We start from the raw sequence: 14,954 nt of genomic DNA, 5'->3' as shown, positions 1-14,954 counted from the left end.
TGAAACACAACCCACCTGATTCGGAGTGGTTCCAGCCTCCACAAGGACCTGGCCTTGGCGCCGGCTTTACCTGTCTCATAGTTGACTATCCTGAAAAGAAAAAAAGAATGAGTGGGTGTTCTGACTGTGGGTGCTTTAAATGTCTAGCCGAGACAGATGCTGTCAAGGTCATTCATCCTGGCTGAGGAGAACAGCACCTCTTCACTCTCATCCTTCTGATATTCTCTGGGAGGGTGGTAGACTCAGACAACACACACACACACACACACACACACACACACTCACACACAAACTGAAGCTTGGGATTTGTATTTACTCTGCCGACTACAGCGCCGCATCGTTCAAACGGAGACATGTGCGCCCTGATAACCCACAGCTACACTGTCTATCAGAGATATGGGTGACTGGGTCCAATGATAAAAGAAATCGCTCATCTTCCCCCCTGCTGACAGCTTGGAGTGTGTTTGATCTGCCTCAGACAAATTATGGACCTCTAAAAAAAAAAAATCATCCTCCATCCGTTGAATTTCAAGGACAACAGTAGGAGGAAAAGCTGGAAATAAATCCCACCCCTATGTCTGCTGTGCTCTGTTCTAAAAATAGACACCATGTGTGTACGTGTGTTTGTGCCAAGGAGGAAGACACATCTCCTGGCACATGGCTGAGTGTGAATGGACCTTGCCCGCTGTATTGACCCACTTCACTCCTGTGTGTGCCATTTTTCCACGGCAGGTCTTAGCTGTGTTGGCCCCACGCTGCTACACTGGAGTTAAAAATAACACAGCAGCCATTTTGACTCCCTGGAGAGCCAAGGTGTCACATCGATCGGAGGAATTTTTTTTTATGACTTCAGGTGGGAGCTAACACACAGGTCAGTTAGTTTCTCATGTGCCACACAACACCGCCTTAAGGTATGTCCTGTGATGCTGCAGCGTAGTTTGTATTTTTTGTTCGACACTCGCTGTGTTTTCGCACCTCTGCTGCTCTGCACTCTGGTCGGATCCCGGGATAGCTACTACCTCATCATGCCCGTGGAACAACCGCATCACATGACCACCCAACAGGTAGCCTATAGGAAGAGAAGGGACAGAAGATTCAGATGTTATAACTTTTCATTTTTACTTTCAATTTTGTTGCTGCTTTTGCCTCAGCTGTGCGTGAACTTCTTTTCTTGAGTAATACAGGAAAACTACAACCTAAAACCAATTCTCATTCTTTGACCACCAACTCCTGCTCTTTTGTTAATGTGTTGTTTTCTTTCTTTCTAAAAAAAAATGCACCAAAGTTATGCATTCTGAGGTTTGGGGTTTTGAGCGTCTACCTTCTTCAATGTTGCTACCGGAGCAGATGGGATGGACATTCCACAGGGTTTGCATGAAGGAAGCATCCACCTGGATGTTGCCATTGGAGATCGATAAATGCTGCGGGAAAGAAGGAAAGAATGCACAGAGAATTCATTCGTTTTGTACACCCACACCAATCGCACTGTAAGGGCTGCGAGACCGCTGGTAGGAAAAGGTGATTTTGATTTTAGTCGTTAGAAGTAAGCAGCTTCACGAGCTAACTTTTTTCCTTCTACTCTACCAGAATAAATTGCAATGAACATGTCAGAGAAAGCTTTGGATAAATGTTTTCTATTTGTAAACACATTTCCAGAGGATAACCAGAGAGCTAAAACAAATGTGCGTTCAATTGGAAAATCAATGCTGAATTTCTGATTAATAACAACCAAACATTCATCATTTGACATAATGTGACTTTTCAGACGGTGCAGTCGAGGTTGGAGACTGTCACTGTGATACAGAAGAAGTCAGTTTTTCACTGAGTGTTGAAGGAATCATAAAACTGACAGCTGCCTATGGAGTCTGGGGGATTTATACCGTCTGGAGGGGCGCTGATGTGTGTATGTGTGTGGCTATGTTTCACACAGCTTCTGTGTGTCAGACTCTGAAAAACAGCCTTTAGGTGCTGTCCCCAGATACCACTGTGTTGGTGACTGTGGTGGTCACTGTGAGGGGACAGCGGTCATCTGGCTGTGGCCATTCATCCAGGGGTTGGGGGATTTGGGGGGTGGGGGGGTTAAAGACCACCTGGCTGCTGTCACATAACTTCATGGATCACTGCGGAGATGTTTCTCAGGGTTAACATGGCAAAATGCTATGAGGCTGTGACAGCAACAAAATGATTATCATTGTAAGGATGTGATTTCTTGAGCAGATCGAATTTTGCATAATGTAATTGTTCGTAGTGATGAAGTCATCCAAAAGGGAAGAGCATGTCACTTTTAACGCTAAGCCTCCTGCAGGAGAGAGGTCACGTAGAGAGCGCAGCATGTGGTAACCGGATTGGGATAATCTGAAATTTTGTCACATCAGGAGAAGCAGAGTTGATGCTCTCTTTACTAAGACCTCTGTATTTGCACACACACAAACACACACATTCACACACCAGCTTCAAGGATCAAATTCCAAACATTAAACTTACAAGGTATCGCTCAGAGGACAAGCTGACCAGGATGAGGTCATCACCAATCCGCACCTTCTCTCCTTCCGATCTCTGCTTCGAGGCCGGGTGGATGGTCCACCAACAGGCCTCACCTTCAAAGAACCCCAAACACACACATAAACATGCCAACTCCATGCCTTAATTCGAGCAAACTAGTGAAGTGTTCACAGCCTGACAGCGTGCGCTTACACTGCTGCGACCCACTATTTGTAGCGATAAAGAGGCAGAGGAGGCAGAAGTAAAAAACAAGTGTGGATGCACCATGGCAACAATCTTCTGCTGCATGATGGAAATTAAAGAAGCAAATAAGAAAAAGACCAAGGTTGCAGAATAACCAAACATAACTATTAAATATGCAGCACAGAGATGATCAGCGTTGATAAAAGAACCCACACTGAGTGTCTACATCACTCCACAGGGATTATTAAATGCAAAGCTGGGGGGAAAAAAAGCTGGAAATTTTGCTCATGAATAAATACAGCGGACGAAGAAAGAGATAAGAGAAGAAGTGTTTTGAGACAGCAGCGAGAGACAGAGGGAACAAAAACACAGACAGACAGGAAAAGACAGAGCCAAACGAGATGGATGAAAGCAAACTGTGTCAAAGGTTTTTTTCTGTACCTGTTGAATCCTCCTGCAGGCCGACATCAAAGGACAGCTTATCTGTCTGTGACCTCGACGTCTTCAAACAGGCCAGGTACTGTGGTCAACACACACACACACACAGATGCAGAGCTGTCACACACATAGACCTCATGGAGAAAGCTTCCATCACATGCTTTCAAATTGCTGACAGTGGATATTGTCTTTGTGGCGATTGTGTCTCTTACCATAGAGCTGAAGGAGTGCCGCAGGAGGATGGCATGTCCATACAGTAGAGTCTTGTGCCCGCCGCTCTGCGCTGCCTGCACAGAAGGTTCACACACAGAGAAAGCACAAAAACACAACAGTTACATGTCTGCCTGATCTCCTGACAGTCCCAGCGGCCTCTTTCCAATGACTTCAATCTACAGGCGACCTCTCGCAGTCAACGTTGACCTCAGCCGCGACCTCCTCGCCGCTGATGTAACCCCAAAGCCCGAGGGAACACATCTCCTGGGGAGGGCTTTTTTGTCACCCTGTTTCCTGGATGAAGACATGCAATCTGACTCGCTACAGGAGATGGTGATTCTGGCTTCTGTATCCATAAGCGACAAGGATACAAGCTCATCTTTCCAGCACTCCTACTGGAGGAATGTGGGAAGGATGCACAACTACTGTCAGTCTCCAATGCGAATGTTGGCACATTAGCGGGAAATGACTCCACTGCTTATGTGGCTTTAGGGGTTAAGATGCAGAAGGGGAACAGATCTCTACAGGTACTGTAGAGATGCAAGGGGTATAAAAGGTTTTTGTGGTTTTTTCTATGGCAAGCAACCCCAATGTTACTCACCTTTCTTATGAGCCTCTAGGAAGCATTAAGGTAAGAAAAAGGGTAATTATTCGGAAAGAATCATTGTTTTCCATAGCCTTTTCTGCTTTCCTTTGCCTTCTTTTAATGGATCTATATGATGTCCATCAAAAAAATAATTACTCAAACAACGCTAGCAAATACAAAAATGACCATTACACGGATACTTCAAACTGCAGGACATTAACGTTCTGTAGCTACATCTTTGTTGAGACTGGAGGTCTCTGCCTATAAGAGACATACATGAATCATGGCAGTGTTTCATGAAAACATCCTACCATGCAAAGCCCTCTCTTTCGTTCCTTTTTACTGGCTCCTCCTCCTCCTCCTCCTGGCTCCCCCCCCCCACCCCTCCATGAGCTACTGGGACGATTGCTGGCCTGTGATTTGATGCAGTTGTGTCGTGCAGACTGCAGCACTGGCTTCTGGGCTTCTTCTGTGCTCCTGGCTACTGCTATATGCTGGCTGAGGTACTGAGCTTAATGCAGCGAGGCACATCCAGCTGCAATCTCCACAAGCGATAAACCCAAGCCTTCCGCTCACTTCCTTATCCTGCGGCTGGGTGGTGAGTTATACAGATACAGCTGTGGTGCTAAATAGTGGCTTATATCAGCGAAAAAAAAAAAAATCTCTACTTGAAATACACCTTAAGCGATTGAAGAAAGTAAAACTGTATTACCCTCAGCTCATTGAAGCACAAAAAAAGAGACTACCGCATCAAGGAGGTATAAGAGTACTGAACTGTTTCTCCTGTCCAGCTGTTGACCACAAGTGTCAGATCATATTTAATGACATTTAGCTGGATGCAGCCGCCTGGTGTGTGTGTGCCCTGCAGCAGATTACATGTGTGAGCCACTGCAAGATAACACTAAGGACATATAAAAAGAGGCGGCGGAACGTATGAAAACAAACAAAAGCATGCCCGACGTCATCAGATCGGCTCGCTCTTTTTGACTGACTTATCTCATTACTTGCCGTTCTGACCGGTGACCCACACAGTCAAACAGGTCAGTGCCTTTAAGGTGTTATATCAGCCAATTCTCTAGAGTTACTGCGGGTGGATGCAGAGCTAATTGTGGCGTGGCATTTACAAGCTTTTCTTTGCAGCCTCGTCGGTCCCCTCAGTGTCTCCAAGCCTTCCGCCTAAAGCAGCCCGCATCACCAATTTGCTCCAGCCACTGTCTATTGATAAGCCCATCTGTTCAAAGAAGTATTGATTTCAGAGCCTCAGCCGAGACGAATTCAACCTCCATTTCCCCTTTAATGGCGCTTCCTTTAGTGACATTTCAGTGCAGGCGAGGGATGATGAATAGCTGGACAATATCGAAAACAGATAAATGAGAGTGCAGAGAAAATACAGTGGAAATAACCCTAACCCAATTCAAGAAGGCATTTTAAACCACCCTGGGGTATTTGATGCAATTGCATAAAGTATTAAAGGTTAAAAAAGACATTCCTGGAATGAGTAACTCAAACTGAAATCTGAAAACCACCTGACAAAATAAAAGTCAAGTAAAAATATTATGAATCATCACTTTGTGCTGGAAAATGCTTCTTCATGAATGTGAAGATATTTAATTGAATGTTTTCATCATTGTCACCATGTAACATTATGTTTAGGGGTGCTGGTGGGGCAGTGCTTAACACGCCCCCACGGAGGCTATAGTCCTCCAAGGGGGGCGGCCCAGGTTCAAATCCGATCCTATGTCTCCTTTTTCGCATGTCAGTGCCCACTCTCTCCGGCTCCACTGTCCTCAATACATCTCAATAAAGGCATAAAAAGCCCAAAAATAAATCTTAACATTAGGTCTTCTTTGTACACTGCCAGTTGCAATTTGCATTATTTTATTAACTTGCTCACTACTTTCACTTTTTCTATGCATTAAAGCCCTTAACATTTTATGTTCTATATTTCACTTCTATTTAATCATAGGTTGTGTAGTTGTGTATTTTGCCTCACTAACATTTTGGAGCAATTCTAGCCTTAAATATATGTTGGGATCATAAAGTTTTTATTTTATCTTTTTATCTTTTATATTATGAAAAGGGAGAAAAGGGTCTTCAGGGATCAGCTGTTGGAGGGGCGTGTCAATGCCTGCTTTTGATTGACAGCAGCCGGCAGGTTGAGCTCTGGCATTGGAATAAGAGACAAACTTGTGCTGAAGTGACATTTGAAAGTACGTTTTTTTAGTGTTCAGTGTGCGGGGGCTAACTAGCTAGCCTGAAAACTGTTGTTAGCAGTGCAGTCCATATTCGTACACTGTTCAACGACAGGTGATGTCCGGCAACAAAAAAAAAGACAGGGGTATCTTTTTATCTGTTTGTTTTAAAGATATGCATTATCACTGATTTAACTTCAGCGGGAATGTTAGTGTCATGCTAAGGTTTTTAAAAAGGTGCTGATGCAGGAAGAACAAGGATGTACTAGCAGTTAAAAACATCCATCTGAGCTTTAATTTAGCATTTAATGTTATGAGCACCCTCTTTCTCTGTTTCTCTGCTCAAAATTCCCTGACAGCCAGCCAGCTTTTTCCTCTCCCCACAGGCACAGTGGAACCAATGCTCTTAACTTCTGCTGCAAAAACAGTCCACTGTAGCCTCAAAACTCTCGCCCTGAAACATCATCTAATCTCTGGAGTCAAGTCAGGGAATATGAGCCTCAAGAACTCAAGATTTATGGACTTTTTTCACCGTCATTTGCCACATAACAAAAATCACTTAAGATCCTGTTTTGTCTCCCAGCAGAAATCTGGGCCTCAGCTGTTTATTAAATTCAGTTAAGGTTGGGTGAGTACAAGACGATACTGTGACAAATGAGAGCTCAACCCATGTGGGGAGTTGCTTGAAGAAAATGACACTGCAATGAACGTACATCTGAATGCCCCCAAGGACAGGGCTAATGCTAATCTGATGCTAATCCAGAATCGGTGCTGCTCTAGTTCTTTAGTAGAGGAATGTGTGAGAGCTGATGTTCACTGAGAACGTTATTGGGAAGTCTTTACAAAACCACATTTGTCTCCGCCAGCACAATAGGAGCTCAGACACAATCTTCTCACCCAGTGCACACACAAAAAAAAATCCATATGATCATCAGTTACTGTATTTCAATGGATGGATTCTGAATAAATGTAAAGACAAATGTTGAGAGATGAGTGACACCGAAGAGACGCTGAATCAACCAAATGGAGGGGAGAATAAGAGCACAAATTGTGTGTTGTGACTTATCTACTGAGTCATGCATTACGGAGGACAGAGGGGAATGATGTGAGTGGTAAACATACCAATCGATCCAGGCCGCGAGTCTATCATGCAGAAGATGGAGATTATACACAAAAAAATAGAAGATAAAGGTTGGGAGAAATTACACATCTGTATAGCAGCAATGAGAAAGAGAAGCAAACACACTTGCAAGAAGACAACAGAAACTGTAACAGAAAAAAAATGTCAGCCACATTGTATTGCTTAGACATGTGCAAATTCCCTCCAGTAGAGACTTGATTTTATTTCTACAACACTGGATATTCTTGAAAAAACAGAAATGTGCTTAGGTGATCCCTTTGCTTGAAGAGTGCAAAAATATGAGCTCACACTATATATATATGCAAAAATAAAATATGTAGCTAAAGGAAGCCATTTTCTTGTTTGGTGTTAATCAAATGGGCAAAAGTGCACGCAGCACTTGAGGAAAAGCTGCAGTAATGCCGGGCATCTTCATTAATATTCATGGAAGCCTGGACCTCTCTGCAGTCTGGGTCCCCAGGCCACTGTAATGGGCCTATTTGCCCATTAATCTCTTAATAGTGACTGAACAAGTTAAGAGTATTCAACTGAGCTGACTGCATTCATTATAATTAACTGTTTAACAGCCTCTTCTTCTGAACATCTACTGGAAAGAGACAAACAGTACACGACTCAGGGATGGCGTATGAGGAGTTGAAGTATGGATTGTCAGCGTGTGTGTGTGTGTGTGTGTGTGTGTGTGTGTGTGTGTGTTTGCTAATATCACTCACCCCTTCACTGTTCTGTCCACTCTTAGCCAGCATCTCCTGCAGGGCCCGCACTGACAGAGACTGCTCCAGTACAAAGGTGCAGATACACAGGTCTGGAGGAACAAACTGCAAACACATAGAAAGCGGTTGAAAAGTTATCACAGTTCACAATTCTCACAAAAGCAATTTCACTCACTTCACATACAGTAGATGTATTTCCTATTCATTCCTCTCACATGCCTTGTCATTTGAAAAAGTTTTCCAGTGGCTTAAAACGGATGTTTACGGCCTCTAAAAACCCAGATGTCCTCTTAAGCTAAATTACAAAGTGAAGAATACCTCAACGACAGCTCATTCCCACAGACACAGAAATACAAATCAGAAATCAGAAATACTTTATTAAGGGGGAAATTCTGTTGCTACAGTTGCTCTTAAACACAAAACAGAACAGGAGCAACTGTAAAATACTTCTGGTCATTAACAGCTGCACTCAGGTAGTTGAAAGCTTTGTTTGTCTACTATTCAGAGTTCGTATCATGGTTTTCTTAAAGCTGAAAACAGCTTCCTGTTGCCTGATGAAAGGTTGCTAATGAGAGTGGGGAGCCTCAACCAAAACTGTTCTTACTGATAGCATCAAGTAAAGAAAATGATTATGATTGGTGGAAAAGCACTGGTTGCAGTCAGACTCTGTGCCAGTCAATGCAAGCGGCCTGCCTGCTGCTACCTCCACAAACGGACCCTACAGTCATTTGTTAAGACATTTCCCCTCCGGTTGTCATTTGGTGATGGAATGAGTTACCAAACTCCATTTAATCTGCAGAGAACCTGTCCACCTTAAAAGACCCAGCTCTTTGTGAACACCTGCACACTTAATGATATAGATGAGACTGATGATGATGATGATGATGATGATGAAGATGATGATGATGATGATGCTGATGACAGTAGTGATGATGAAGCTCTTGATGTTATGCTGATGATGATTTTAAAAAAGCATCCTAATTCCTGAGTTAGACTTTATTGGAGGCTCGCAACGAAATGACCTGAACTACTAGTTACTTTTTTTTGGAACCAATTGGCAACCTCCGGTGTTGAAAAATGAAGCTGATGTGAAAGTGCAAAATCCTGGGGGTGGGGGGGGGTTAGGTTGAGAGAATTTCCAGCAGGCAATAGCCATCAGTGAGCTTCCAAAGCCCCTGAAGTAAAAGATGGGTAACGTCCCTCAGGCTTTGTCCATTCATATTTACAGTCCATGTTTGTAACACATACATATAACAGAAAATAAGTCATGTTCCCATTTTGTTCATCTGTTCTTAAAGTCTGTGGAATGATAGACTTGACCTGTCAGTGCTGATGTAAAATAACACAAGGTATCGTCGCCTACATCAACAGAACACTGTGTCCTGTATTGGTCCTCATATAGTGTGAGCTCAAAAGTTAAGACGGCTGTACTGTAAAAGCAGCAGCAGTACCCTTCTCCGTCCATAACAATTATTAAATTGTTATTATAGCCCCCTGTCCTGTCTCCCTTCAACACTGATTTTGATAAAGTACTTAAAGAACTTTTTTGCTCCATAAGCAAAACATCTACATACAGCCAAATGAAAACTGCATCCTGAATCTACAGGGATATTCTGATTAGATGCCCATAAAATCTGCTTACTGCAGCATTTCTGCCTCACATGCACTATGTTTGTCTTAATCAAGAAACCTGATATTCATTAAAAGGTACTTAAAAAAGGGATTAAGTGCTCTCGGGTCAGCTTATGCTCAGATAAGCCAGGTCTTGGACAGAACATGAGTTGGCAAACGAAGGAGAAGCCAAATCGCATCCTGAACCAGGGCAGCATCGAGGTGATTGGCCGACAGAATGAGGAAGTCAGGGACGGAGATATTGTGGAGTGCGGCAACAAGATTAATTATGCTATACTTTTACACTCTCCCTGGCCTCCTTGTTAAGTCTCAACTACTACTAAAGTGGTTCAGTCACATATATCTAACCTCATTTGCAAACTTTACACAACCCAGTTTCAGGGTAAAGTCACAACAAATTAAGACTAAAAATACAACTCCTGTGCACAGCCATAGCAATCTGATCATTAAAATCTAAGCCATGTTGAAGTACCCAGTTCCAAAGAGAAAACAAACAGAGATGATTGGATTTAAAGAGACACATGCCAGTGTATGGTCATCCAAAGCCAGAGTTTAAAGACTGTTTGAGCAGCAGAATGAAGACACTCTCCACAAAAGGGGAAATCATTTACAAAGAATCTTAAATGAGTTGTTTGATTCTGAGGGAAGGTTTTTATTTTTATTAGAATTGTTGCATTGATTTCACAACATTAAACATTCAACACTCCAATAAATGCACTAAAAGGATTAGTTTGGTAAATCTGTTCCCTGTGTAAAAAAATAGTTGGATGACATTTGGACAAGATGCAACTCTCATATCTGCCAGTTATCTAATATTCCAGAGGTGGAAAGTTACAAATTACATTTACTCACATTACTGTGATTGAGTAGCCTATTGTGTGCTTCTACTTTTTTAAATAGTTTTTTTTAATTTAGTGATTTTACTTTTACTTAAATGTTGAGTCAGTAGCATTGTTCGTTGCAGCTTGTAAACACAACTTGTTGAGACTTATTTAAACTTGTTGAAAAGGTTTATAATATGTGACTTTTAAGAAAATGAGTCAGTGTGTCTGAATACAATGTTGAAATCATTTGTTTCACTGTTAAAGTTTGAGACTTAAACAATGAAGTCGTCATGTTAGAAAATGCCAAAGTGATCACAGCCTTCTCATTGAATCGATGCATTATGAAACTGTCAGGACACAGTTCGAGATGTCTCTGCCCTAGTAATCCTTATCTCTGGGAATGTAAACTATAGCAAAATCATAATAAAGTAGTCTGCTGGGAGGCGATTCAGCCCCGCCCTCATCCCTCTGGGTGACTAACAGCTGACCTTTGCTCTCTCTCCAGGCATAGGTCCGCAGCATTGAGTGGAAAGTCGACGTCCATTAGAGGGAAAGACAGTGAAATGAAGGTCTAGAAGACCCGGAGGGGGTGATGAGTGTCCGGCCCTGTCAGGATGTCTTCTCACAAGGCGGAGCACGGAGACAGCTTTACGGTGGCTTGGACATGCCCTGACGTTTGCTTTATGACCAATAGGGTAATGAGGGGAAGAGCGTAGCTAGATGGTGGGAGAGGGTAGATCACATATTTGTTTCAGTCTGCAGGGAGTTGGGTTGAAAAGGGCTAAAGCTAATTCATCACAGCACGTGACCTCGTATTCTGCCATTTATTTCCAGGTTAATTGATGGGGCTGCTGTACCTGTTTACTGAATGGTTAAGGAAAGGAAGCATACAGGCTATTTTGAAAATAGCAATCGACCAGAGATGGTTTTGCAAAACAATAAATCTACATTACATCTACATTATTTTCTCCAGTGGTCTTAAAATTCAGTTGCTGACAAGCGAAATATGCCGGTTGCATTTCCCTGTCATCCGGCTTCTCATTGGCTGATTGATGCTGCCATTTAAACAGTGCACACTTTAAATCAACCTCAACCTGTCGTCTTGGATCGTTGCCCCTTCTCTAAACTAGCTCACCAAATGAAAGGAAGTATCCAGACCCAGTTCCAAGTTGCCACCTTTGGTTTTCTCACCTCCCTGTCATTGATCCCAAAGGTGGGGTGTTGCCTATTTTCTATTAAAAAAAAAAAAAAAAGGCAGGCAATTTGGACAAAGTGCCAGATAGGGTGAACATCCATCACACCTGTCAGCTGTAATTACCATCCAATATGGAGTGAAAGCTTCAACCCGCTGTGCACACAATAACCCCCCCGCAACACATTCACACTCTTTGTGAGGGCAGGAGGAGGCAGAAGAGGAGAGAGAAGTTACTACATTTCAAGGTGAAGGTTTGACATTTTTTTCTCTTCCTGCCATCTCGTATTGTCCCTTTAATCCGCTGAAAATCATCCTTATGCATCTTAAGTGCTCACGCTGTAAAAGCCTGGTGTCCTAAGCTTGTGAGAAATTAATCTCGGACGATACTAATGGATTATTATTAAGAGGCAATCAATGTGGAAAAAGCCAATTAGGCGTGCAGTTAACAGGCTGTCTGTGTTTGGAAACAGTAATGCAAGGTAAGCAGCTGTGCATCAGGGGCCAGTGTGAGGTGAGAATTAATCAGGATTCCTAGAATTATCTCAAACAGCCAATCATCATTGAGATATTTCTGCCTTGTAGCTTGATCCCTTGTTGAGCAACATGTTTTAAAAAAAAAAAGCCTGAGGATTTGCGTCGTAATTTACATTATTTGTTGAACAAAAACGTAATAAGGTGGCAGCCTGCTGATTACAAAGGCAAACAAATACATTAGACTCAACTCTTGTAATTAAAACTTTGCACTTAGTTGCACAAACCAGCAAATGTGTCAGCAAGTACAACAGTGCTGCTCAGCTGCTATAAAGCTGTAGGCAATTAAAGCCGACACTGGCGCAGTTTATGAAACAATCCATCAAACGGTCCAGGGGCATAATTTAAGGGAATTATCATCTGACTGCAGGCCCACATAGATGCGACGTGGTCCCCCGAGCTACAGAAAGGAAAGCTCATCAAGGAGAGTGCGTGGATATGAGATGCTGTTCCTGCTTTGATGGCGGGCTGAGCTGCATCTCTTTGCATCTCCGCTCGGCTTCTCTGAATTTGTTGGACCTAAACAAGGGTGAACTAAATGTGCGACTGGTTTCCATGGAGCTCTTGCCTTGGTGAACGCATCCTTTTATATGCTTCACTTTTCTGCATTGCATCTTCAAACATTTTATCATTAAGTTAAAGTCTGGATGTGCCTGTGTGTGTCTGAACAGAGTTAAACACACACTATATCAAATGAAGTAGATGATGATGAAGGAAACATCCAACACAAATTGAATGCATCCCAGTGGTAAACTGGAGGTTTTTTCAGATCGGAGAGCAGTCCAAAGAGGAAGTCCTTGTTCCTACCTTAGCCTCAGACGTGGGCTCCAGGTTACACAGGCGGTTTCCGAGCCCCTCGGCAGCCAGGCAGAACTTGCGGTTCTCCTTCTGGATGCAAGCCACGCACTGGAGCACCACTTCATCATCCTGTCAAGACAAAGCGGATTTTAGTTTGTGTGTCTATGCATGTGAATGTGGTTTTAAGGATCAGATTTTAAGGATCAGTTCCCGAGAGAGCACCAATTCAACCTCACACATGCCTTCTGTAGTACTCTGAGCTGGGGAGGCTCTGTGACACAAGAGGTCATTCTCTTACTGTGATAGAGGAACAGGACAAAGATGAGCATGCTTTAAGATGAACAACACAGCTAACTGTGCTAGAGCCAGTGTTTGTCACTGTAGTGGTCACTTCTACTATTTATTCGGGCAAAATTCAAAATACAAGAAGGGAACTGTAGAACAAGGCCTCTGCGATTAAACAATTACGATAAATATCAAATGCAATTTTTCTCAATACAAATACAACAAATGTTTGTTAAAATTTGACAGATTTAACCTGTAATTACATCACCCAAACACTAATGTGCCTTGAATGCTCGTTGCCACCCGACACTGAAGAGAAGAAGAAATGAAAGTCATTTAACTGTCTGACTTCCCCCTAGGCAAGACATAGTTGATCACATGAAATTTTAATCAGAGGCTCAAAAAGCTGTCTTTTGTGGGGCGCTGATGGCGCAGTGGTTAATGCGCGCACCCCATGTATGGAGGCTGTCGTCTCAAGCGGGCGGCCCGGGTTCGCTTCCCACCTGTGGCTTCTTTCCCGCATGTCATGTCATATTTCTGGACAAATGTATTCAAGACATGTTGTCTACGACTCCAAGAACTCAGATTCAGGTCTCTGACAAGTCCACTATGTGAAGACATATTAGCATTGCTTGCATCAGCATAAATGCCTACTGATGGTTATAATATTTCCTTAAAGACATAACAGCAATTTCCCCAATACGTGTTGTTCTGGGAGCGAACCGGCTGAAAACAAACATCTGATGCTGCTGTTGTGTAAATGGGATGATTGTGTTTATAGTGTTGGCCCTGTAAATGCTGAATTGGTCATAGTTACTCTCTGTGATAGCAGAGCATCGGAAATCTGCTGATATGGGCTGCTACGGAATGCAGGGGGCTCCTGCACAATGGCCAGCTGCATTATTTAATGTACGGGGGGGAATGTGCTGAGAGCAGAGTGCAGCAGTGTAGTAGTAGTAACAGTTAAGCACTCCATTACAGTGCAGCATCATGCACGAGAGAGAGAGAGAGAGAGAGAGAGAGAGAGCGAGAGAGAGAGAGAGAGAGAGGAATTAAGATGTGTAGTCTCTGTGTGTCTCTGAGTGCATATGCTGTAAGTATAAAGCTTTTAGTTACATTCCTGTGTTTAGAAGCACTGCGTGAAAGTCAATATGACAGGCCTCAGGGCGCACAAACACAGGCATGACACAGTTTCATTTTCCAGTTGTTGCTCACGTGTGCTTCAAATGTAGTCCAGGGCAAATTCAGATGCTGAGTACATTGTGATGTTGTGTTTGTGAAGATACAGGGCTGATATCACAAAAGATGTTTGTGTCATATGAAAATAATTACAATGTATAAGGAGTGTATTGACCTGAACATCATGACAGTGCCAATAAGACTTACTAAAAGATCAAATAGTTCAGGAACAGTTTCAAACCGGTAAGTTTCCCTTGGATTATTTATTCCTGTACAACTGTCAGGTAATGTTTAGGTAAGGACGTACATTGTGTTTTATTAATGCATTGCAGTGATGATTGTTTGAGGTTATATGTTGTACTCAGAATAAGGGGCAACTTGATTCAAATACAATTGTTCCCATCTTTTGTATAGCATTTTGGACAACTTCTGAGTTGTATTTAGTACTCTAGTAAAAAAGAAAAAACTCTGCCACAGTATTTGGAACTAAGCTTTAATTAAATGGATGTGCCGAAAAAATTATAATAAAACAAATATAAATGCGT

The 14,954-nt window shown here is 42.7% G+C and overlaps 1 protein-coding gene across 1 annotated transcript in view; it reads right to left on the bottom strand.

Annotated features, from left to right (window-relative positions):
* Nucleotides 1-14,954, bottom strand: part of LOC109981315 (ryanodine receptor 3-like) — a 109,012-nt gene that overhangs the window by 72,848 nt on the left and 21,210 nt on the right. The window contains exons 2-11 of the mRNA XM_065966428.1: nucleotides 12,955-13,074; nucleotides 7,966-8,070; nucleotides 7,237-7,257; nucleotides 3,938-3,952; nucleotides 3,336-3,410; nucleotides 3,127-3,205; nucleotides 2,485-2,597; nucleotides 1,322-1,421; nucleotides 976-1,069; nucleotides 16-90 (exon numbers count right to left, since the gene is read on the bottom strand). Coding sequence (XP_065822500.1) covers nucleotides 16-90; nucleotides 976-1,069; nucleotides 1,322-1,421; nucleotides 2,485-2,597; nucleotides 3,127-3,205; nucleotides 3,336-3,410; nucleotides 3,938-3,952; nucleotides 7,237-7,257; nucleotides 7,966-8,070; nucleotides 12,955-13,074 — 797 coding nt within the window. The remainder of the gene's footprint in view (nucleotides 1-15; nucleotides 91-975; nucleotides 1,070-1,321; nucleotides 1,422-2,484; nucleotides 2,598-3,126; nucleotides 3,206-3,335; nucleotides 3,411-3,937; nucleotides 3,953-7,236; nucleotides 7,258-7,965; nucleotides 8,071-12,954; nucleotides 13,075-14,954) is intronic.

Source organism: Labrus bergylta, chromosome 18 (assembly GCF_963930695.1).
Source record: "Labrus bergylta chromosome 18, fLabBer1.1, whole genome shotgun sequence".
Classification (NCBI taxonomy): domain Eukaryota; kingdom Metazoa; phylum Chordata; class Actinopteri; order Labriformes; family Labridae; genus Labrus; species Labrus bergylta.
The sequence above is the reverse complement of the archived record's forward strand: the minus strand, read 5'-3'. Positions and strand labels throughout refer to the sequence as shown.